Source organism: Pristiophorus japonicus, chromosome 8, assembly GCF_044704955.1.
Source record: "Pristiophorus japonicus isolate sPriJap1 chromosome 8, sPriJap1.hap1, whole genome shotgun sequence".
NCBI classification, from domain to species: domain Eukaryota; kingdom Metazoa; phylum Chordata; class Chondrichthyes; family Pristiophoridae; genus Pristiophorus; species Pristiophorus japonicus.
The window spans coordinates 24,718,726-24,740,444 of NC_091984.1; the positions used below are offsets into that span (position 1 = coordinate 24,718,726).

Consider the following 21,719-nt stretch of genomic DNA (forward strand, 5'->3'; position numbering starts at 1 on the left):
CTTCATGCTGAGGGTTGCGGGGGTCTGGAACTCACCACCTGAAAGGGTCGTAGAGGCAGAAACCCTCACATTTAAAAAGTACTGGATGTGCACCTGAAGTGCCATAAACTGCAGGGTTACGGACCGAGAGCTGGAAAGTGGGATTAGGCTGGATAGCCTCTTGTTGGCCAGTATGGAGATCCTGGAACTCCCTACACCCAGCAGCATTGTGGGAGTACCTTCACCACAGGGATTCAAGGCGGCGGCTCACCACCACCTTCTCAAGGGCAATTAGGATGGACAATAAATAGTGGCCGTGCCAGCTATGCCCACATGCCATGAATGAATTTTAAAAAGCGTGTTCTTGAAATACTTTGCAGGATTACAAGCCTTTATTTTTCAAATATCCTTCCAGTAAATACTTTTTTTTTTAGATGTGTCTTTTATTGCAGGTACACAGTTTATTTCACACTTAAAATTTTCTCTAAAATACTTGCCAGTAATTTCCTTGGGGTTTCTCCCAATCAGCTGCCGTAATTTTGGCGGAAGATCAGATCAGTGAAACCCCATGTACGCATCGATCTGGATTTCCACTGATCTTCAGTGGCTGATTGGGAGATCCACAAGGAAATTAGAGTGAATATTGCAACAGTAAGGATGATCACATTTGCTCTTACATTTTAAGTACTCATGGGTTGTTACTCCTAATGAGGATGAGGAGGCCATAAGCTTACAGGAACATAGGAATTGCTAGATTAAAAAAAGACTAAGGTCCATCTAGTTCACCATCTACCATCCCGGTAGTCGCTTGATACAATGATAATGGAGTGGTTGACTAATCATTAGCAATCCATCTCTATCAATTAGTCTACAACAGATCCAAAAATGACACTAGGAAAACTTTGAAAACCATACGTACAAAGTTATCTCTTTCCACCCAAGCATGCTACATTTACCACGTGTCATGTCTTGAATTACTCAAATACTGTATTCCAAAATGTTATTTTCTGAAATAAATCTGTTGCATTTAAATAAATTAATATTAACTGCTTCCACCTCCTCCCTAGGGAGGTCCATTCCATACATTTCATTCGCTCATAGAAATATTGTTTCCGCAAATCAGTCTTGAATTAACCCCCTTCGAGCACAAGCTGTATCCTCTGGTTCTACTGTGCTGTTTATGGTCTACATTATCTACTCTCTTTAGAATTCTGAAAACAGCAATATCACATCTCAACCATTTATCAACATATTATAGAAGACAATAAAATTTGCCAGCAGCACTGTGACACTGAAGCATCAAGATACAGTAGCCCAGAGTGAAAGGTCACAGACTCAAATCTACACACGGCTGAACTTCCAATTTCAGCATTACTGGACAAAGAGGCCACGAGCTCCATATATCTCAAGCAGAAAGGAAGGGATAATATGAGAGGAGTATCTCTATTAGGGTACCTCCTAGTGGCAGGCTAAAATTGGCAACGGTAATTACATGGAAACAGGCCTTCTGGTTGTGTCCATGGCTTGAAGGCCAACATGTGGAGGGAGGGTGCATGGCCTCAATGGAGGACAAGTTATCCTCATATACAACAATATAAAATTATTCAAAAAAAACATGGGATTTGTTGGCATTACATCTGATCAATCATGTCAAGCTGTAAGGGAGCTTACTTTGTGCATCTCAATAATCTATATCCTGTAATTAACTTTGAAAGAGGTCAATAAAAGTCAGCAAAATTGCAAAATAAAAAAACTTCAATGAAGCAAAGGACAATCAGACATAACATGGAAGGAGGACATAGATACATAGTTCTCATTAGTGTTTGTAAACTGAGGTTCAACATAGTTAACAGACACTAACAGTTAGACCATATCACTCGAATATACATATTTATTAATATCACTTTACTGAACAAAGTAATTGGTGGACAATAAGGACACATGACTTCCAACCATCATTAATTTATGACTGTACATTTTATTTCTGCCACTAGATAAGTAGACTTGTAGTAATAGCACATTTTCACATAGTGTTTACACAGTTTACTTACAAATAGGAGCGTGCACAATCATGTGTTGTGCACTTGATATCATGTACCAGTGTACTTGTTCCATACACAGTAATTGTGTCACCAATTTCATTAAAATGCCTAAAGGATACAACAGTAACATTTCGGGAAACTCATAACTGTACGGAAACCTCAGTTGTAAAGAGCATGCTTTCCTTTACAGTAAAGATAAAATTGTACAGTAAAAATATAAATTTACATTATCCAATTACTGAAATATAGGGAGCTCAGAAAAAAAAAAGTTAGGCAGGAGGAATTACTTTTAGCAAATCAAGAGCTACACTGAATTAGTACCTGTAAACCTATCTCTCCAAATAACTCAACTGGTTAAATACTATTTCAGCCTATTTTAGAAAATACAAATATAAAATCCAATAATATCCATCTCAATAGCAATGCACCCTGGTATTTCTGTACATGCTATACCTAGTAAAAGACAAGTACATACATTTTGTTGAGTTGTCCTCAGGAAGGTGAATACTGACCGTTGTCAGGAACAAAATTCATATTTAAAGGTCTGTTTCTAAGAACATGACAATTCTAAAACAACTAGTATGCTCAATGTACAGCAATATAATAATCACTAGACTTGGGGAACTATCTACATACTACCATATTCAAAATGGTGCGGGCTACTAGTAAATTTACTACCGACTTGTTAAATGTATCATTATAGAACTATAATTACTAGCAACTGCTTAATAGCAAGTAGCCATCTACAGATTTCAATTTCAACAAAACCGATGAAAACAAAATCAAAAATAAATTGACAACAAAACATGTAAATAATAATATTGCTACATAAAAAGCACGCTAAGGAGGTTTTAGGCCAGTACAAAAAAGCTTGTTGTCAAAAATCAATGTTGAACCGTGCACTAAATGTATTTTTAGACTGGTTGCATTCTGAGTTTTTGCAAGAGAAGAAACATTGTATGCATCATACTTTACAATACTACCAGTATTAATTTCTCCATATTTTTGAAGTGGTCTGGGAGTTGAAGTGGTTGAGTGTTCAACGTTCAATGAGGTCAAAAGTTTGAATCACAGAGGCTTCAATTGGGCAAGTTTTCATTCTTCCTGTCACTCTGACAGATGCCATTCTAAATGAACAATGTCCTGCTCTCGTCACTTGAATCGTGCCTCCTGCAGCCAATCACAGGGCAGCACTGATGGCGGCTGTGGAAGACATTTACAGCTAGGTCATTCGGCCCTCCTGGCTAGGAAAGGATGTGTATCTGCAAGCAGTTTGCAATGGGAGAAAAATGTGGGCAGAGATGGAATTATATATTAGAACAATTAATTTTGTTCTTTCATTCCCTAAAAGGTACAGTACTACTGTTTGTCATGTAATAGTAAGTGAATAAGATCCTGTGCAAATTTATGTTGGGGACTAAATGTTTTCAAAATTATATAAGCTAAATCACTTCTTCTGCAACCAAAGATAACTATCCACAGTTGTTATACACAATGGTAAACATGACTGTTGCTTCCTTACTAAATTGGAAGTTAGAATAGTGTTCGTAAATGTGTCAAGTGAAATTGTATGCTTCATTTCCTGCTGCCATAAGGTTCCTCAGGCAAAAGGACTACCTTTCTGAACTGATTAGGGAAACATCTGACTAGCTGCTTAAGTAAATATCTAGCAATACCTATTGTAAAATATGTTCTTCATAGGATCTACAGCTTTGACCAAATGGTGACCAATTGAAACACAGAATTCCTAATGCTGATTGACTGCTGGTGATCTATTTATTGATTTACAATTCTGAATATATGCATAATTACTTGAGCTTTTAAGGAAATCAAGCTTTTTTCAAATAATTTCAAGGTTATAAATAGCTTATATTGTTGAACTGATCTATTAAGCCTTGTAATGGGAGGGCAGAATGTACTTTTACTAGGCGCTTATGGCAAAACACCACATCAAATTTACAGCAGATTAATTCATCGCAAGTCAGAAAATTTTAGGAAGCTGCCTGTGCCATTAGCAGAGAGATAGATGATTCAGTTACTGGGAAATTTTCTTTTGATGGCAATGAGATTTCCACCATTCCAGCACCAGTGCGAGGGAGATTCGCATTAACAACATGTCGTTGCAAGTGCTTGATCCAATCTTCTTGGACAGAAAGTGGACCTCGGAAAACCAGATCACAGAACCTGCAGATAAGTAACAAAAACAGAATTCTGATGAATTTAGGACAATTATATTTATGCTGATATTTTTTTCTACTACTGCACTATGACTTTTTAAAATTCATAACAAAATATCCAACAAAATTAAGTTAGAAAAAATGCAAATCACTTACTAAACTGCAAGCCAAGTGATGGAAAGGAGCCAGCTATATGAAGTTATTTCTCACATTGAGAGAATACTTTATGAAACTAAAAACATTTAAATCGAAAACAGTCTTCAAATTGTTCCTATTGCAATATTACAAGAGATGTAATGTAACAAATTTTAATCTGCAAAGTGAACCTGAAGCAGCAATGTAGTCAAACTGTTTACCTGCATTTGAGTACATAAGCATCATCAAGAGAAGGAACAAATAGGGAAGACTTCTTTTTGGTCCCTGACCGTGATCGTGACCTCTTTTGCTTGCAGTCAAAAGCTGGAAAAAGATAGCTTTAGGAATAGGTCTTATCCTTCATGCAAACAATAACTAATTTAAATGGAATACTTTATTTCGGCAATATTTATTAAAATTAATTAGATTACTGAATGAATAATTTGGTATTACTAACAGATGCTTTGAAAAGAGATGGTCTATCAGCTACCATCATTTGCACAAAATATTTAATTGTACATAAATGCAAAGAAACTTAGCCAGCTGTTAGGAGTCACAAGAATTCTTCAGAAAACAGCTCTGAAGAAGTACTTCTAAGCATCTTTGTTCATAAAAAATTTCCAATCTACTTATCCTAATATTAACGGCAATATTAGCTCAGAAGGAAAAATGCACCTATAGACATATGTATGTATGTATGTACATGGAAGGGCCCAAGATTGATCACTCATCTGTACTGACCCAAATGCTGCCAGCCAGGAAGGTGTCCGTGCAGCTACTGGCTTCAAGTGTCCCCAGATGATGGAATGAAAAAAGAAAAACTAGCCACTTTTCACTGCTATCCAGTGAACCCTCTAGAAAATGTGCAGGTGTTGGGTGAAGACAAGACTGGGCTCAACTGTGATGATCCACATGAAGGAATACCCCACTATGCCTCACTAGATTCATACATGAAGAGTGTCACATGGGTGAGCTGCCAGATCATGGTCATTAACCTTGGAACTATAGCCCAGCAGGAGTCCTTCAGGAGGTGAGGGAAAAAAATGAGATAACTTGGCGGAAGACAAACACCAACATCATCTACAAGGAAGCACATGGTGATCATGCCAATACTGTTGTATATTTTGTCTACTTTAATGGTATAGGTGCAGAGTTAAAAAAAGAACACAAAAGCAAATCTTAAAGCCTAGAGAAAAGGTCAATTCAAATTACAAATTATAAATAATCTTAAGTATTATTCACAATAAAAGAACATAATTTTAAATACACAACTGGTTTAGACTGATGCAATTATTTCATTGCAATAAACAGAATAAACTTCACTGTAAATTAATTTTTGAAGATGAAACAGCATAGCAGCAGCTTCTAGTTTAATCGATACGTCTCATATACAGGTAGTTTTCTGCATTATCAGTTTCTAATATAATGGTGTTTCAGTTATTGCTTTGTTTTGCTTCCAATTTTATTTCTTAAATACACAAACATAGGTTTGAACAAGAGTTCTTAAAAACTCATAACTGAAAATTTGATGCTTCAGGATAACTAAGGTAACATGCTGTTTGCTTTGAGCATAACTACCAAAAATTCTAAAGATTTCACATTACGGTAGTTGTAATTATCCACCTTCCTGTTAACTGGATCAGCAGGAGTCAAAGTTTGGAGTTGAAACTCATTGTTAAATGCTGGGCCACAACTTCAAGTCAGATCCTGTATGTGCATTTTGCTGAAAACTGTGTGCGCACTGAGCCACAAATTGAGACCAGGAAAGGTTGGGATTCACGTTGGGTCAAGGATTCAAGTTGGGTCAGGTCTTTTATCCACCCTGGGCTGCAACTGTCTGTATGTTTAGGTTAGACGCGATTGGGTGGGTTAGAATCATGAGACTAGATAGAGTGGGGTTGCCATAACACAGATGATCAAATTTGTTAGATAATTGTATCACAGGAGAGAGGGGTCCCCTTCATTATGCCAGTTCATGCACAAGCCACTGTAGGCAGATTTACTATAAAAACAGTACAAATATTTAAAGCATATCCAAAGAATTAGAAAAGAAAAAAAAAATGAAGACTTACGTGTGCCTGTCAGATCCCCAGCTTGCTTTCTTCTTGCATAGACTCTGAGATGGTTTGCCAGGCTAACTGCACTCGTAAAGGTTGCATGGCAATGGACACAAGTTCTTAATTTCACAGGATGTCCTTTTGTCAAGAAAGGAAAGTAATCATTTCGGAGTTACAGCTAGGTTAATGTAGATTGGTTTTATTTTTAGTCAGCAAAATCAATTAAAACTTTGAAGATTGTAAACACTCCAAATTTACTTTAGCATTAATTTCTGATTTGATCAAATTTGCAGTATTATTACATTTAAATATATCTTTTTTTTCCTCATTTCACGCCTAAATTAATATTCACTAAATAAAACTAGTAAATACAGCTGAAATTACTAGTATGCTTAAGGCTAATGTTCATGATGAGGAAAGTGATTAAAAGCCTCACAATTCCAATCACAATAGGGATTCATGAATTACAAATACACCTAATGTCTATTCAAAATCACTTACAAGTTTTGATACTGGCTTAGTACACATGCTATGATGGCAGGACATATAAATAAACAACAACTTGTATTTGTATAATGCCTTTAATGTAATAAAGCGTCCCAAGGTGTTTCACAGGACTGTTATCAAAAATGTTTTTTGACAGCGAGCCATATAAAGAGCTGTAGGGGCAGATGTCCAAAAGCTTCGTCGAAGAGGTAGGTTTTAAGGAGTCTTAAAAAGCTGCTTCAGGTGTTTAACACGTGGAAGCAGCGTGCGGCAGCCTGGCCCGGAAATTGGCATGGTCCCGACCTGCAAGACCATCAGCAGGCTGGGGCCATTGGAGGGAGCAGCGTGCGGCGGCCCGGCCCGGAAATCGGCGCTGTCCCGGCCTGCAAGACCATCAGCAGACCGGGGCTACTGGAGGGAGCAGCGTGCAGCATACCATTTCAGGGAGCAGCATGTGCTGCTGCAGGAGGGCGACGGCTGCGAAGCCAGGTTGCTGATTGCAGTGCGGGCAGGCACAGCAGTAGGGCAAAGGAGCGGCAAGAGTTTGTAGTTGGAAACGACCAGGCCCAGGAGAGGCGTGAGTTTGGGGCTCAGAAGAGGCGAGGGCCCAAGGTCAGCATGGGCCAGCCCACATTGCGATATGTGCGCGCTCTAGGACCGTGCAGCAGAGCAGATCTCCAGTTGTCTTGGGTAATCCTTGCCACTGGACCAAGATCTAGCTCCGTCAAGCCTGTGTATTGGCCGGTGTGCAACGGCCACCACACATTAAAAAAAATCCACGCACAGACATCTTCCACCCGTCAAAATGTAGCTCGGGATCTGGAACATTGAAACACCTGCAAACTCATCCCTTTTTGGCATGGAAGAAAGTCATCCTCGCTTCAAGGGACTGCCTATGATGATGATGAAAGAAGGAAAAAGTAAAGAGGGGGAGAGAATTACAGAGAAAGAAAAAACTTGGATTTATACAGCGTCTTTCACGACCACCGGACGTTTCAAAGCGCTTTAAAGCCAATGAAGTAATGTGGAAAACCAGAGGTTAGGACCTAGGCACTGAAACCACGACCGCCAAACCTGGAATGTTCAAAAGGCCAGAATATTTGGAGCGTAGAGGTCTAGGGGGATTATAGGGCTGAAAGAAATGAGAGAGATAAGGAGGGGTGAGGCCATGGAGGGATGCGCAAACAAGGATGAGAATTTTAAAAGAAACCAATATATGATGCATTATAAAACACTGGATTGCACAGGCAGACTTCAGAGACAGTCGCTACACTGGAAGTCAAGCTGGACTAACCAAAGCATTGACAAAGTTGTAAATCTAGTGTTTACTCAAGTATTGTGGAAAGCTGTTCAGGGAATGAGGAGCCTGTAAATGGCTCTTTTACTTTACGTGAAATAGCTGATGAAGGCATGGGAGGTAAGGTGGTAAAAAAAACCAGACTGGTGAACAGCTGTTAAATACAACACTTAAATGAGTGCTTTTGTACAGTCATCACTTTGCATGTGCAGTCAATAATGAAAGGTAATGATTTGTAATTCTGATGTGTGCTCTCAAACCTTTGAAGTGAACAAAAGAATGGACTAACATCTAAGCAATTATAGAAAGGAACTGTATACACTACAGTATGTGCCGTGTCTTATAAAATTTCTAATTAGTGATCATGTATCTATTATTACTACCAATTTATTTTATATGGAAGCTATAATCAAGAAATCAAAGACAGCTGTTTACCTATAGTGAGTGGTTATAGTATATAGTACGTTATTTTAGGTAAATCCAAAAATCACACTAAGAAATTGACAACCTAATTAATTTGTTGAAACTAAACTAAGGGATTGCAAAAACCTGATGCGTTAATGTGTTAAGCACACACAAAATAGATATGGCAGGATTGCCCTTTTTCCAATTGTACTATTCTTCAAAAGTAATCACATAAAATTCAACAAATTATGCAAAAATACAAAAATAAATCCAAATACTTTTAGTAGCTCGGACAATTTTCAAGTTTTGCTCTGAACAGGTGAGAAGTGGGTGGGGATAGTCACATTGCTCGCCTGATGACATTTACGAGGCACAAACTATTTTCAGGTTTGTTGCTCATTCCAAATAATGGGAAAGCTGACAGCACAATTCACTGATTATTGGACAACTCAGGATTCGGATGGGAATGACGCTAGTTTCAAGCTGGTCTGTACCTCTTAAAGTGGAGCTCCACTGGAGGTGCTGTTGTCAAGCATTGGAATAAAATGACTATTGCTAGAGCACTCCAGTTCCTCTACAGTACTCTGGAGGTACTAGTGGAGGAGGACACCAGGAGGAAATCCTCTTTCCTGTAGATGGGAGGATGAGAATACCATACCAGACTGCAATGGGCCAAGGTAGCAGAGCATGTGAGTGCTCAAAGTATAACACTAAGACCTGGAAGCAATGTCACAAGATGTTTAATGACTGAGCTAGGTTGCTAAGACTCCCATTCAGTGTTTTTTAAATTGTGTGCACAGTCTTGCACCATTTTACTGAAACAGCAGCATTACCGCCCCCTGTGCAGAGCTTGTTAAAGAATACTTTCAAGTGGAAACCCTTCCTGTTGACATATACTGCAGGGTTTCATGTTGGAGCATGGAATGCTGTGTGTGAGAAGTCGATGATGCCCTGCATTTGGGGGAAGCCTTGTCTTCCTGCTCCGTGGTCTCCATTGGGAAAGAGATTAAGTCATTGGCTCAGGCAAATAGCTCATCTATCCTTGTTTGGTGCAGACATGCACAGCCTATTAACCAAAGTTGTAAATGTCACTTGCTGCATAAAAATGACCCAGAAGCATAAAATCTCAGGGCAAGTGAAATTTCACAGCCACAGGCAAGGATGAGCATGACCTGGTGACGAGCTGCAGTTGTTGTTGCAGCAGGTGATCTAGCCCCCGTCAGCCTTACTGGTAAAGCAGAACCTACTCGCACACTCCTCCCTGAAGTACAAGTATGAAGTACTTGGCCTGTACACACAAGTGGGCTACAGTACGGTGCAAATTCCTCTCCTACTTCTTTTCTGTAGCTGCGGGACTCTGGACTCTTGCCTGCTGCTCCTCTTCGAGCCATAATGACATCTCAATTACCACACCCATAAAGTGAACCAGAGTTTGCCATAAGCACCTAGTCAAAATGCCACTGTAGATTTAGCTGGACAGCTTTTTGGTAAGTTTACGGTCAACTACAAGCAGCCAAAAAAGCAAAATCAGCACACTAGTGGCAAAAAAAATCAACAAACTAGTGATTTACTAGAGAGCGGATGATAACTAGTTGAAATAAAGTTGGAAATGGAACACTTTCGGTTATTCCCACCTATGATTTGTAGGTCTATTGTAGAATTGATGAATACGACGCTACAGCTGTTGATAACGGCATTTGATTCCTTAACTAAGTGCAGGACCTTAATTTGCATTGTTAAATCGTGGTCCATCGACTTCAGGTGAGTGACTGGCTGCCTAAATGGAGGTCTGGCCCAAAATGGCGATGGGCACCTTTCTGGTGGGGAACGGATGGGCAAGACCATGACCAATTTTCTGGGTCCTAGAACCCATTTTATCATGTAAAATGGGCAGGTGCCCGTTGAAAATCGACCCAGCATCTTTGAATGGCATGTGATCAAATGCCAAGGACAGGTTCTCATACTTCACACAATTATCTAAAGTGAAGTATTTGGTATTAACCACAACGTAGACCATTAACAAGGCTCAATACACATCAGTTCCAAGCAACCGGCAAAAACTTTTTAAAAAAAGCATTAAATGTATATTCCATCCGCTCAATTCCTTTGCTTCTGCATGCATCATAATGTAACACAAAAAAACAGCTTACCTGCTTGATAGGTTACATCCATACTGGTCATTGGTTGTGACGACGTGCTAGGCTGCAGAAATGAACTGCCGAATTGCGGCTGAAAGGGACGTCTGTGATTTGGCAGTCGTTTTTTTGCAGTTTGAGCATAACTTCTTCCTGGCTGAGTTTTTATTAGCGATGATGTTTCCTCTCCAAATTTATTCTTAAGAATTTGCATCAGAGAACTTGACTGCACACGTGTCTCATTATATTTTCTTGGCTGCAGGTCTGGGAGGTCATGCAAGTCTGGCTGTGGTAAGGGGAGGGGTTTTGTTTTCACTTCATTTTGCTGCAGTTTTATAGTTATACCATTTGGCGCAAGAAATAAACCATCACTTGTTGCAAATTTCTGAGATATAAACGGCTTATACCTAAATTGTTTGCTATTCAACAATTTTGCGATATTTTCTGCCTCGGCTTCATTTTGCATCATTTCAGTCAAAATGCTGAGTGGGGATTTATGTGCTTCCAGCTCAGTCTTCCCCAACCTCTTCAAATGACCACGGACATGGTTCGACAGGCCAACCTTTGTATCAAACCAACCACCACACAAAGGACAGGTATTCTCAGTTGATGAACCAGATTTTACTTCTGTTGAAACAAAATGGGAATGAAGTTACCCAAACTAATATAATGGTAGAGAAAATATGCCCATGTGGATTCTGAAATGAAATTACAACATTTAACCATGGTTAATAATTTCTGTGATTAAATTGGTTTCTAAATTTTATTTTAATAGAATCATAAACAGCTATAAGAGATTCAAATAAATTAAACGGCAGAAATAAATTTACATCAAGAAATACTGCAAAACATATCTATTTCAAATATACACATGTTTACACAAAAGAAAATCAGTTTCTTTTACATCAAGTTTGACGAGTACAATTCACTACATATGGTCAACATTGTGGTCGTGTAACAGTTGGGTTACCGCTAACAAATGACAACTTATATGGCATAAAGGATCTTTGTTTACCGTAATAGAGCTTGCCATAGGTTTCCCGGATACTGGATGAAACACATTTGACAAGTTTTTGTGTTAAAATTTATTGGTGAATGCAGAAAATTCTGCTGATTTGAAGTGGTGTCAGGACTGTTTTTTTTATTTTGCTCTACTCAACACTATTTAGCAATCCATCACAACTCACAGCAAGTGGAAACTTTGATGGTGATTTATTAAAATAAGTTGCATCCATTTGCTATGTTGCACCAAATGTGTGACAATAATTGCACTAAGATCTAGATTTTAATTTAATAAAACTATTTTTTCAGCCGTTTCTTCCTATATTCCCAAATTTCATTCTTATTTCTCGTCTCAGTGATACTCTGTCAGTCTTCTTGTTCTCTGTCCTCCAGAATTTCAATCTCTCATCTTCTCCCTGCTTACGGTTTATTTTTCCTTGTGCTTCTTTGACACTAACGTTGCAATCTTGCTTGATCCTCCTTTTACAGTCTCTCCAAGAACTTGATATGTTGAAGCTCTGTGCATCAATTTGACTCTGTAGCTACTTGACACAAGGACTAATTTTTTTCTTTATGAAAGCAGCAAAGAAACTGAGAGACATAAAGGAGCTTGGCTGTGTTCATTCAAGTGACAGTAATATCGTCATGGGTGAAGACTAAAACAAGCTACTGTAACAGATATATATTTGAAGTTAAAACTACATGAAAACACAAAATACTATACACAAATGCTGCATAACAGCATTGTCATAAATGGAAACATCTTATTTGTGCAACTCCTTTTTACAGATTGAGGGGATGGCTCAGAGTACTTCCGCTTAAATGAATTCACTGGCAACATAACTGTTATACCTCGGAGACTTACACACCTGGTGTAAATACCCTCCACTTCTTTCCCCACATACAGCCTCAAAAGAAATGATTCAACTCTAGAAGCTCTGAACAAATCAGTATGCTTCAGGAGAACTAATCAGACTTGTAACATCAAAATGTTTTGTACAGTATGGTATTAAGGCGGTCCCTCCTATCGAGGATGACCTGCTTCCACACCAAAAAGGGATGAGTTCAAAGGTGTTTCAATGAGGCACCTGACATTCTAGGTCCCAAACTACATACTGAAGGGTGGAAGATGCCTGTGCATGGATTCTTTTAATGTAGGGTGGTCGTTGCGCACCAGCCACCACACGGGCTTGACAGAGGCTAGTTGTTTTGTGAGCCAACACTGGAGGTGGTTCTCTGGACAATGATTTTGATACAGGAAGCAATGCTGTAATCAACACAAGCATTTCAGGGTCTGCCACCGAAGCCATTTCAGCAGGATAAGTAGTTGTCTAGAAAGGCCTGTGTTAGTTGTCATCATAGACCCACATGATTTTCTCACGTTTCCCCATGAACAAGTACATGGAAGGTTAACCTTCTGCTGTATTTGTAGGAAGATGATATGTGCAGCATGTTGCTAACAAACTCCAGAATCATGCATCAGCACAGCACTGGCAGTCATTCAGCCGATGGATCCTCTGATAGCAACTTCTATGAGTGATCTTTTCTTCCAAGTCTATTCTCCATCTAACCCAAAGATAAAAGGATGGAGCACTCAGGACCTCAGCTTGGCAAAACTCTGCTAGAATACTCATGCTGTTGTGATCATCTTGGATAGTGGAAGACTGTCCCATCAAGTTCTTCTATTGAACTCAGGAAAAGGCTGTGCAGAAAACAATTTGCTGAGTACCCATCACAGGGAAAAACTATTATATTCAATACAAAATCATGAAACCCCGAGTTAGCAAAAACTAGATGTCAAAAATTAGTCAAACCAGCACTAAAGTGAAGCAAGCCATGTAGACTAAACCATACAGGCACTGACTGAAAAAAGACTGCACGGCAAATAAGGACATTGCAAAATTTGGTAAGCTTCACATTAACAAAAATTGATTCGTTTTCCAATGCCACTACTTTTCAAAGATTTGAAACAAACCATACATATTGAAAGTATGAGTTTTTGGTTTAGTGGATGGGGTGTAGCCTAGCCTACGTGAAAGTGGAATGCCATCTTGGTTGTTCTAGCTAATAATTTGGGGGGGGGGGGTGGGGGGCGCGGGAAGAGAAGAGGAGTTAGGGCATTTGTCTTAATTTTTTTCCCAAAAAGGGCATGTCCTAATCAAGGTAGGCAATGTCCCATGCTTCCTTTGCATCTTCATTGGGTGGGAGATTTGGGGGAAGTGGTTGTAGAAAGCTGCACCTAGCTTGGTCAGTACGTCTCATCTCACTTCAGCTTGATTCAACACTATTGTGAATCTGTTCTCTCCCACAGATTGCAAAATAAGGTTTTTTGGGGGTTTTTCACTCCACCGTGGCTGGCAAAGTAGAGTCATAACAAATTTGTAGAGATGGCTGCCATCATTTGTAATGTCTACAACCAGAAAAAAAGCAGGAGCCCAGGATCCTGGCCTGAAATGTAATAATTGATTTGCATTTATGAAAATTAATTAAAAATCTCAGTAAATATATAAAGCCACATTATAAGTTGGAGTCGCAGAATTAAGTAGAAAATTGACTTCAACTTTGTATCGAAACATTTTTTTTTCTTTAAAAAAAAAAAAATAACGCTTTTGCTATTGAGACACCTTTTTGAAATTTTCAAAACAACCCAATCAAAAACCAGACTGTCCAGGCAAAAATTAAATGAGTCCCAATCCTATCTCTAAGTTTTGTGTTTTTACGTTATGCTTGTTTTTAAAGCAGGGAATTTCCCAAATTATGGTTATTTTATATAATTTCAAGCATCTAAGCTCATCAAACAACATAGCTACTTACTATATTTAATCAGGAGCAGGCAACTATTATTTTGTTCCAACAAACTCACTTTAGTCTTTATCAGAACTAGTGATTGAGTGAATGCTGGTTGGACCATTTTATTTATACTGCTCACTATTCTACTAAGCAACATAAGTGGGCTTTTGGTCCAAAGGAATCTTCCCTTTGGAGATTAACAGTTGAAGCGCAGAGGTGCTCTGTGCTGGTCTTCACCTACATACCTGTCTCTCCTCTTATACTCCTTAATGTACATTGATTATTTCTATTTCCTAATACCATTAGGGGAGCAGAAATGTTATTATGCCCTCTCCAAGTAGAGAAGCCACCCAGTAGTTTTGTATCTCTATTGGGTATAACCAATCTGATTTCTCAGCAGCGCACAAAGTTGAGGTTGGCAGATTTCTCGAGTTGTTATCCCAGAGTTTTGAGATTTTATCTTCGATTCCAATCCGCATGGCACCCTAATTGACGCTCATTCTGTGTCATTCACACCCTTTTTCCAATCATTCAATCAGATTCGATAAACTTGATTGAATTGCTGAATCATGCTGTAGCAACATTCAAGTGATTCCCTTTCTCATTTATTAGAAGAATGACTCACTGGTACTACAACATCTCCCCCCGGGGGAATTGGAATGTTTTTTTTAAAATTACAGTTGGTGTTATTTCTTGATACTTTCCATTGGAAGACTTTTAACCAGCTCCATGCAGCTGAAAAGGCTGTGAGGAAACTACTCCAACGCGTAGAAACATAGAAAATAGGTGGAGTAGGCCATTCGGCCCTTCAAGCCTACACCACCATTCAATAAGATCATGGCTGATCATTCCCTCAGTACCCCTTTCCTGCTTTCTCTCCATTCCCCTTGATCCCTCTAGCCGTAAGGGCCATATCTAACTCCCTCTTGAATATATCCAATGAACTGGCATCAACAACTCTGCGGTAGGGAATTCCACAGGTTAACAACTCTCTGAGTGAAGAAGTTTCTCATCAGTCCTAAATGGCCTACCCCTTATCCGAACCTGTCCCCTGGTTCTGGACTTCCCAACATCGGGAACATTCTTGCCGCATTTAACTTGTCCAGGCCCGTCAGAATCTTATGGTTCTATGAGATCCCCTCTCATCCTTCTAAACTCCAGTGTATAAATGCCCAGTTGATCCAGTCTCTCCTCATACGTCAATCCAGCCATCCCTGGAATCAGTCTGGTGAACCTTCGCTGCACTCCCTCAATAGCAAGAATGTCCTTCCTCAGATTAGGAGACCAAAACTGAACACAATATTCCAGGTGCGGCCTCACCAAGACCCTGTACAACTCCAGTAAGACCTCCCTGCGCCTATACTCAAATCCCCTAGCTATGAAGGCCAACATACCATTTGCCTTCTTCACCGCCTGCTGTACCTGCATGCCAACTTTCAATGACTGATGTACCATGACACCAAGGTCTCGTTGCACCTCCCCTTTTCCTAATCTGTCACCATTCAGATAATATTCTGCCTTCGTGTTTTTGCCCCCAAAGTGGATAACCTCACATTTGTCCACATTATACTGCATCTGCCATGCATTTGTCCACTCACCTCACCTGTCCAAGTCACCCTGCAGCCTCTTAGTGTCTTCCTCACAGCTGACAGATTAGTGTCATCTGCAAAGTTGGAGATATTACACTCAATTCCTTCATCTAAATCATTAATGTATATTGTAAAGAGCTGGGGTCCCAGCACTGAGCCCTGCGGCACTCCACTAGTCACTGTCTGCCATTCTGAAAAGGACCCGTTTATCCCGACTCTCTGCTTCCTGTCTGCCAACCAGTTTCTATCCACGTCAGTACATTACCCCCAATACCATGTGCTTTGATTTTGTACACCAACGTCTTATGTGGGACCTTGTCAAAAGCTTTTTGAAAGTCCAAATATAGGAAATGGTTACAATCAATTCTTTCTTCCCTTCCTGCCTCCTCAAGACTCCTCTAGTCATTCTCCAATTCCACACCAAAGCAGCCAATGGGCACTGCTCAGAGTGTTTCAGTGGGTTATTCAACTGCAGGAAGCATTATAGTTTAGCACAATTTTGTTCTTGAATGTCCACTCTCTTGCACTCAGTAAGAATCGCTGGATAGCGATCAGAAACGCAGCCCTGGCTGATTTTCCCTTCTCAAGAAGGGAACTGTAGCGTTCCTCCTGCTGAGACAGCAAAACAGCACAACCCAGTGGCTGAACTTAGGACCACCTTGGTCTATGTGACTTAGTTATTTACTGAATTATACAGTTGAGCCATCAGTGAAGCCCATGTCCAATTCTGATAAACAAAGACCTCTCCATTTCAGTCCTGAACAGCATTTTGGAAGTTTGAAATTTGTAGAATGTCTGGTGACTTAAAGGTGCACCTTTTAAGGCTCCAGAAAATCATATCCACCAATTAACAGGTCCACATCAATATTAAATTGCCAAAATGTTAAGAAAACTGACAAAATTAATCCAGAAAAATTGTTCAGTGTGATAAAGTGTCAAAATTCCCAGAGGGCCAGAGAATTGTGGTATATGTCACCAGAGACAGAAATTGCACAGACTGTACAAATGAATTGAAGAAGTTTCTGAAGATAAGATGGGGTCAATCCATGAAAAAGGGACAAACATGTAAAACTTTAGGGTATTTTCTTGTATTGTTAAATGTTCCCAAGTACCTTCACTTTTCTAAAATGGGATGGAGTTACAAGTCATGGTTGTCTTTTTAGTTACTGGATGGTTCTGGTTTGCGATGTGCCAGAATGGATCGCCACTGCTATAGGCCAGAAGTGAATAAAGGTACAACTTGAATGTTGTTCATCTTTAAGTTCCTTTTTATTTGAAAGGAACATCCTGACCCTTTTTGCAGACTTATCTACAATTGAAGTGATCACTAAAAATATTAATTGCCCTAATATAGCAAATATTTAGAGTGTTGAAACATACAAGTTTTCAAAGTACATTGGGAAGACTGTGGTAAAATTGACATTCATCTTTCAGGTCTGTTCCCTGATATTACCATAATGGACATAGGTTTATCAACAGGATCAGAAAAGATCTCAATGCCATTCTCAGTTTACTGGAGCATTCTCTGAAGGTCCCCTATAACCTCAAGGTGCAAAGGTTAATTGATCTGTTGTTGTATGTAACTCAATGCAGCCTTCCAATATTCCAACACCAGGCACTGATGCAGAGTGTTGCCAGGAACGTTAGATCACTCAGTAACTGAAACTCCTCTATACGTTTTGGAGGGTTATTGCAAAGAAGGTCATTGGTAGATGTCAAGAACTCAGGAGTAGGTTCACATTGTCCTCACAAGGTTGAGCAATTTTCAGTGGGGATTTGGTTTGTCCCCTTTCTGGAAGGAGGGAGGGAATATATATCTTCTATTTAATTACCTAACATCCCTTTTACCGTAGTCTCTCACCACCTACTGGGATCAGATCCTCAGAAGTTCAGTATACTTTGTACTTCTGTGCTGACCCTTGATTGTCTTGTGTCCTTTAGGTATCATTTCGATCTGCTGGTGATTATTGTCTACTTGTTTTTTGACATTGTTAACTATATATTTGTACATTTATCGCTAATATTTTGTACCTTATGGTCAAAAATTCAATTCCTATTGTAGATACAAACAAATTAAGCTTACCTTTTTTTAATCTCCTAACAGGAGCATCGTTTTTTTTGATACGCCGTCTCTTATCACTGGATGCTATTTGTTCTGGTGGAACCAGATGACGAGCATCATAAGTTAAGCCAACTCTATAAAGATGTCCTCGCACATGATTTGACAAGCCAACACCAGTGTCAAATACAGCTGGACAGTAAGGGCATGGTCGCTTCTCACTATGAAAATCAGTCCAATTGTAGGTTATATTAAGTGGAGCATCATGTGGATAAAGAACTGGGTCCATAACATCTATACATTTAGGATCACTAATATGAAAATCTTCATTAGCAAAATGGTTGTGGGCAGCATCTTGATATTCTGTAGAGTAAAGGCTTTGGTTACCATAGTCATTGCTGCCATAATCATGAATGGCATTATCAAAATCATCAAAATCATCGTCGTCATCACTCTCATCATAAGTATCAAAATCATCATCATCAATGCCATTTTCGTCAACTATCTGTACTTCAGTACTACTGAAGTAAGGAGTTTGTTTATCACCAACATCAAAATCATTCCCAGCAATAGTCATTTCCATAGCAGCATCTACACAGTTAATAGTTTCAACAGTACCACTTTCAGGTGAGTTTTCTTCACCATCACATTCTAATGCATTTACACAAGGCTCAAGTTTATTTAAAACCACAACAGGTGCTTTGTGAAACACATCAGGATATTGATCCAAAATATCATTGCCAACAGAGACATTAACCATGACATCCTTAACAGATTTTCTAACTGATACAGCTCCAGCATCTGTGCATTCTGTTTCTTCTGATATTTCTTCGTCATCACATTGTTGAACGTTCAAAGTATGTTCCACATCTGTATGTTTAGTTTCTATTAATGTAGATGTAGGACACAAGTCTTTTACTACCCCTACATCATTTTGAGATTTCCCATAAATCTGATAACCAATATGATCCTTCGACAACACAACTGCGTTGTTCTTTTTGATGTCAATCTCTCCCTGCTTTCGAACATGATCTTGCTGTAAGAAGCTAATCTTTTGGTTAGCAATATTTAATCCGGTCAGAATCTTTGTTGAAGATGTACTATAATCCAGCACAGAATCAGAAGAGTGATGTATTTTCTTTGTGGCTACATAGCACGGCTTCTGTGTACCAGCATTATCACAGACCTTGTTGTACAATGCCGAGGAATTCCCCAGGGCATCAGGTGCTTCAAATGCCCTTTTTATGTCTCGCCTTATGACATATTTGTTTAGATATTCAGCTTGCTGTGATGTAGCCTTATTGCTCCTCACCAAATTAAACGGTTTCGAGCTCAAGCCAGGTACCTTTGTTCCATGCTCATTTTTATGTTGAACATGGTAAAGTCGCTGATGCAAGTATTTGACATGCTTTTTAAAAATACTCCTAGCTGGTGTGGTAAACGGGCATTTCCTACACACATATACACCTCCTGACTTACAGTGGCTTAATAAATTTTCTAATGACACACCTTTCAAAGGTTTTTGGCTGGATTTGTTAATAACTGCATCATGAATATAAATTTGATGACCTTCAAGTTCATCCATTGATGCTGCCATGAAGTTGCACTTATCACAGCAGTAGTATCTTTTGTCCTTTTCATGTGTCTTCGCATGCTGCACAAATGTTTTAGGACAGTTTGTTCCAAATACACATTGCGGGCACTGTAATTTTGCATTCCGGCCTTCATCCTGAAATGTGCGGAGCTCACGAATCTCCTCCATCAGTCTCTCTCTTTTTTCTTGATGAAGGCTCCTGTGCTTTTGGAGTGGCGCACGGTCACGAAATGCAATTCCACATTCTTTACATATATATGGTCGTGGCAGATTTGTTTTACTGTGTCCTTCTAAGTGATAAATCATGTGTCTCTGCAAATGCTTTTTTTCTCTGAAATTCACATTGCATTTTGTGCAGGGGTAAAATGATGGTTCTGTCTCAGTATCATCATCTGATGGTGATTCGGATCCAGTTTGTATATCATCTATCTGCAGAGCACTTCCTGGCGGAAAAACTGTTGAACCAAATGGTGAAGGTTCTTCTACGTACGTGGTTTCAGGTGCACTTGTTCTAGCTGCTTCTAAGTGTTTTACTGGAAGCTTATAATCACTGAAGATTAATTGTTTAATTGCTTCCACCGTTTCTTTGGGAAGATTTGATCCTGTCTCGCCAACCAGGTTTTTTTTTGCAGGCAAGTATTTTGGTTTGACAACTGAAACTTTTGTTTCACTGTGTTGCATCCCCTCTAGAGTAACTGCAGTCTTTTTCGGTGCAAGATGGGTGTCCGCATTTTCTAGTTCAGAGAAGTCTACCAACTGAACAATGTCCATTTTTCGTTTTCTTTTTCTTCCAAAGGTCAGATTTGATTGGGCCTGGAAACTTCCATCAATTTGAACAACCCGATCATCCTTTTCTTTTGTTAGCAAAAACTGCATGAACTCTTTTTCAGGGTCCCAGTTTAAGCCAGCATCATTGAAAGGTTCTGATTCATTCACATGAATTTCTGAAGAATCGAAAACTCTTTTTCCCTTTACTTGTCCTCTATTATCTTTTGTCTTTTCACTTCCTGTACAATACAACAACTGGCTTGTCGAAGCACCATTTGACTGGACTATAGATTTGTGGTCCACTATTGGCAAAGGACTCAGCATTTTAGGCTGTATATTAACTTGGCCCTGGAAAGGCACTAAATTGGGGACCAGTAAAAGAACTGGGGCTGGTGCTAATGTCTGAACTTTATTTGAAATGCCAGACAATGTTGGAACCTGAACAAAGTGAGAGGGTGAGCTAGAAACTGCAACTGACTGACACAGAGATTGAGAAATACTTAAAGCAACATCAGCCTGCTTTGCGATGGAAGATTTAGTTGAGGAGAGCTGTGGAACTGGCTCCCTCACAGCAGTTCCTGTAGGCAAGATAAGTTTTGCATTTGAAACAGTAGGAGCACCAGTTTGTATAAGCACAGTCTGCTGGGCTCCACTTAAGGCTTTTACAGAACTGTCCCTGGACAGATGTTTAGACAAGCTTAAAGTATTGCTTTTTGGAACTGACATTTGATTCTCGGTTAAGGTCTGAGGTATACTAGTAGTAACAGTGGTTGATGGGAGATTTTTCTCATCTCCAAATTCGCCTTTAGCACCATGAGAATTAATATGGGTCTTCACGCTATCTGTATTACTCATCTTAGATCCAGAGCCTTCAATTTTGTTAATCCTGCAAGTCATAAAAAGAAAAAAAGTGTTATTGAGTGCATATATATACATAAAATAAAACCTAATTTTTTTAACCATCAATGTTAATAACAATGACTCATGAAATTCAAAAACCATTTAAAATTAGAGTGGCTGCAGCTGGCATAGAACAATACAATTATCAGTAATAAATAGTACATGCAGGCAGGTTGTGTTAATTTAACTTGTGGTTACAGCATTGTAGAGGCTCAAGATAGGCCCCTTATGGAAGAATGCAATAAAAACACATCCACAATGCAGATTACTGAGACAAGTGTACGGCCTAAAGGCTTTGGGTTAA

The 21,719-nt window shown here is 39.3% G+C and overlaps 1 protein-coding gene across 8 annotated transcripts in view; it reads right to left on the reverse strand.

Annotated features, from left to right (window-relative positions):
• Positions 1-1,937: 1,937 nt before the first annotated feature.
• znf644b (zinc finger protein 644b) overlaps positions 1,938-21,719 on the reverse strand; it is a 129,923-nt gene continuing 110,141 nt past the window's right edge. For all 8 annotated transcript variants that reach the window (XM_070886567.1, XM_070886573.1, XM_070886571.1 and 5 more), the window contains 5 exons: positions 18,178-21,401; positions 10,729-11,340; positions 6,406-6,528; positions 4,555-4,657; positions 1,938-4,205 (listed from right to left, as the gene is read on the reverse strand). In XM_070886567.1, coding sequence (XP_070742668.1) covers positions 4,013-4,205; positions 4,555-4,657; positions 6,406-6,528; positions 10,729-11,340; positions 18,178-21,401 — 4,255 coding nt within the window. In that variant the 3' untranslated portion in view covers positions 1,938-4,012. The remainder of the gene's footprint in view (positions 4,206-4,554; positions 4,658-6,405; positions 6,529-10,728; positions 11,341-18,177; positions 21,402-21,719) is intronic.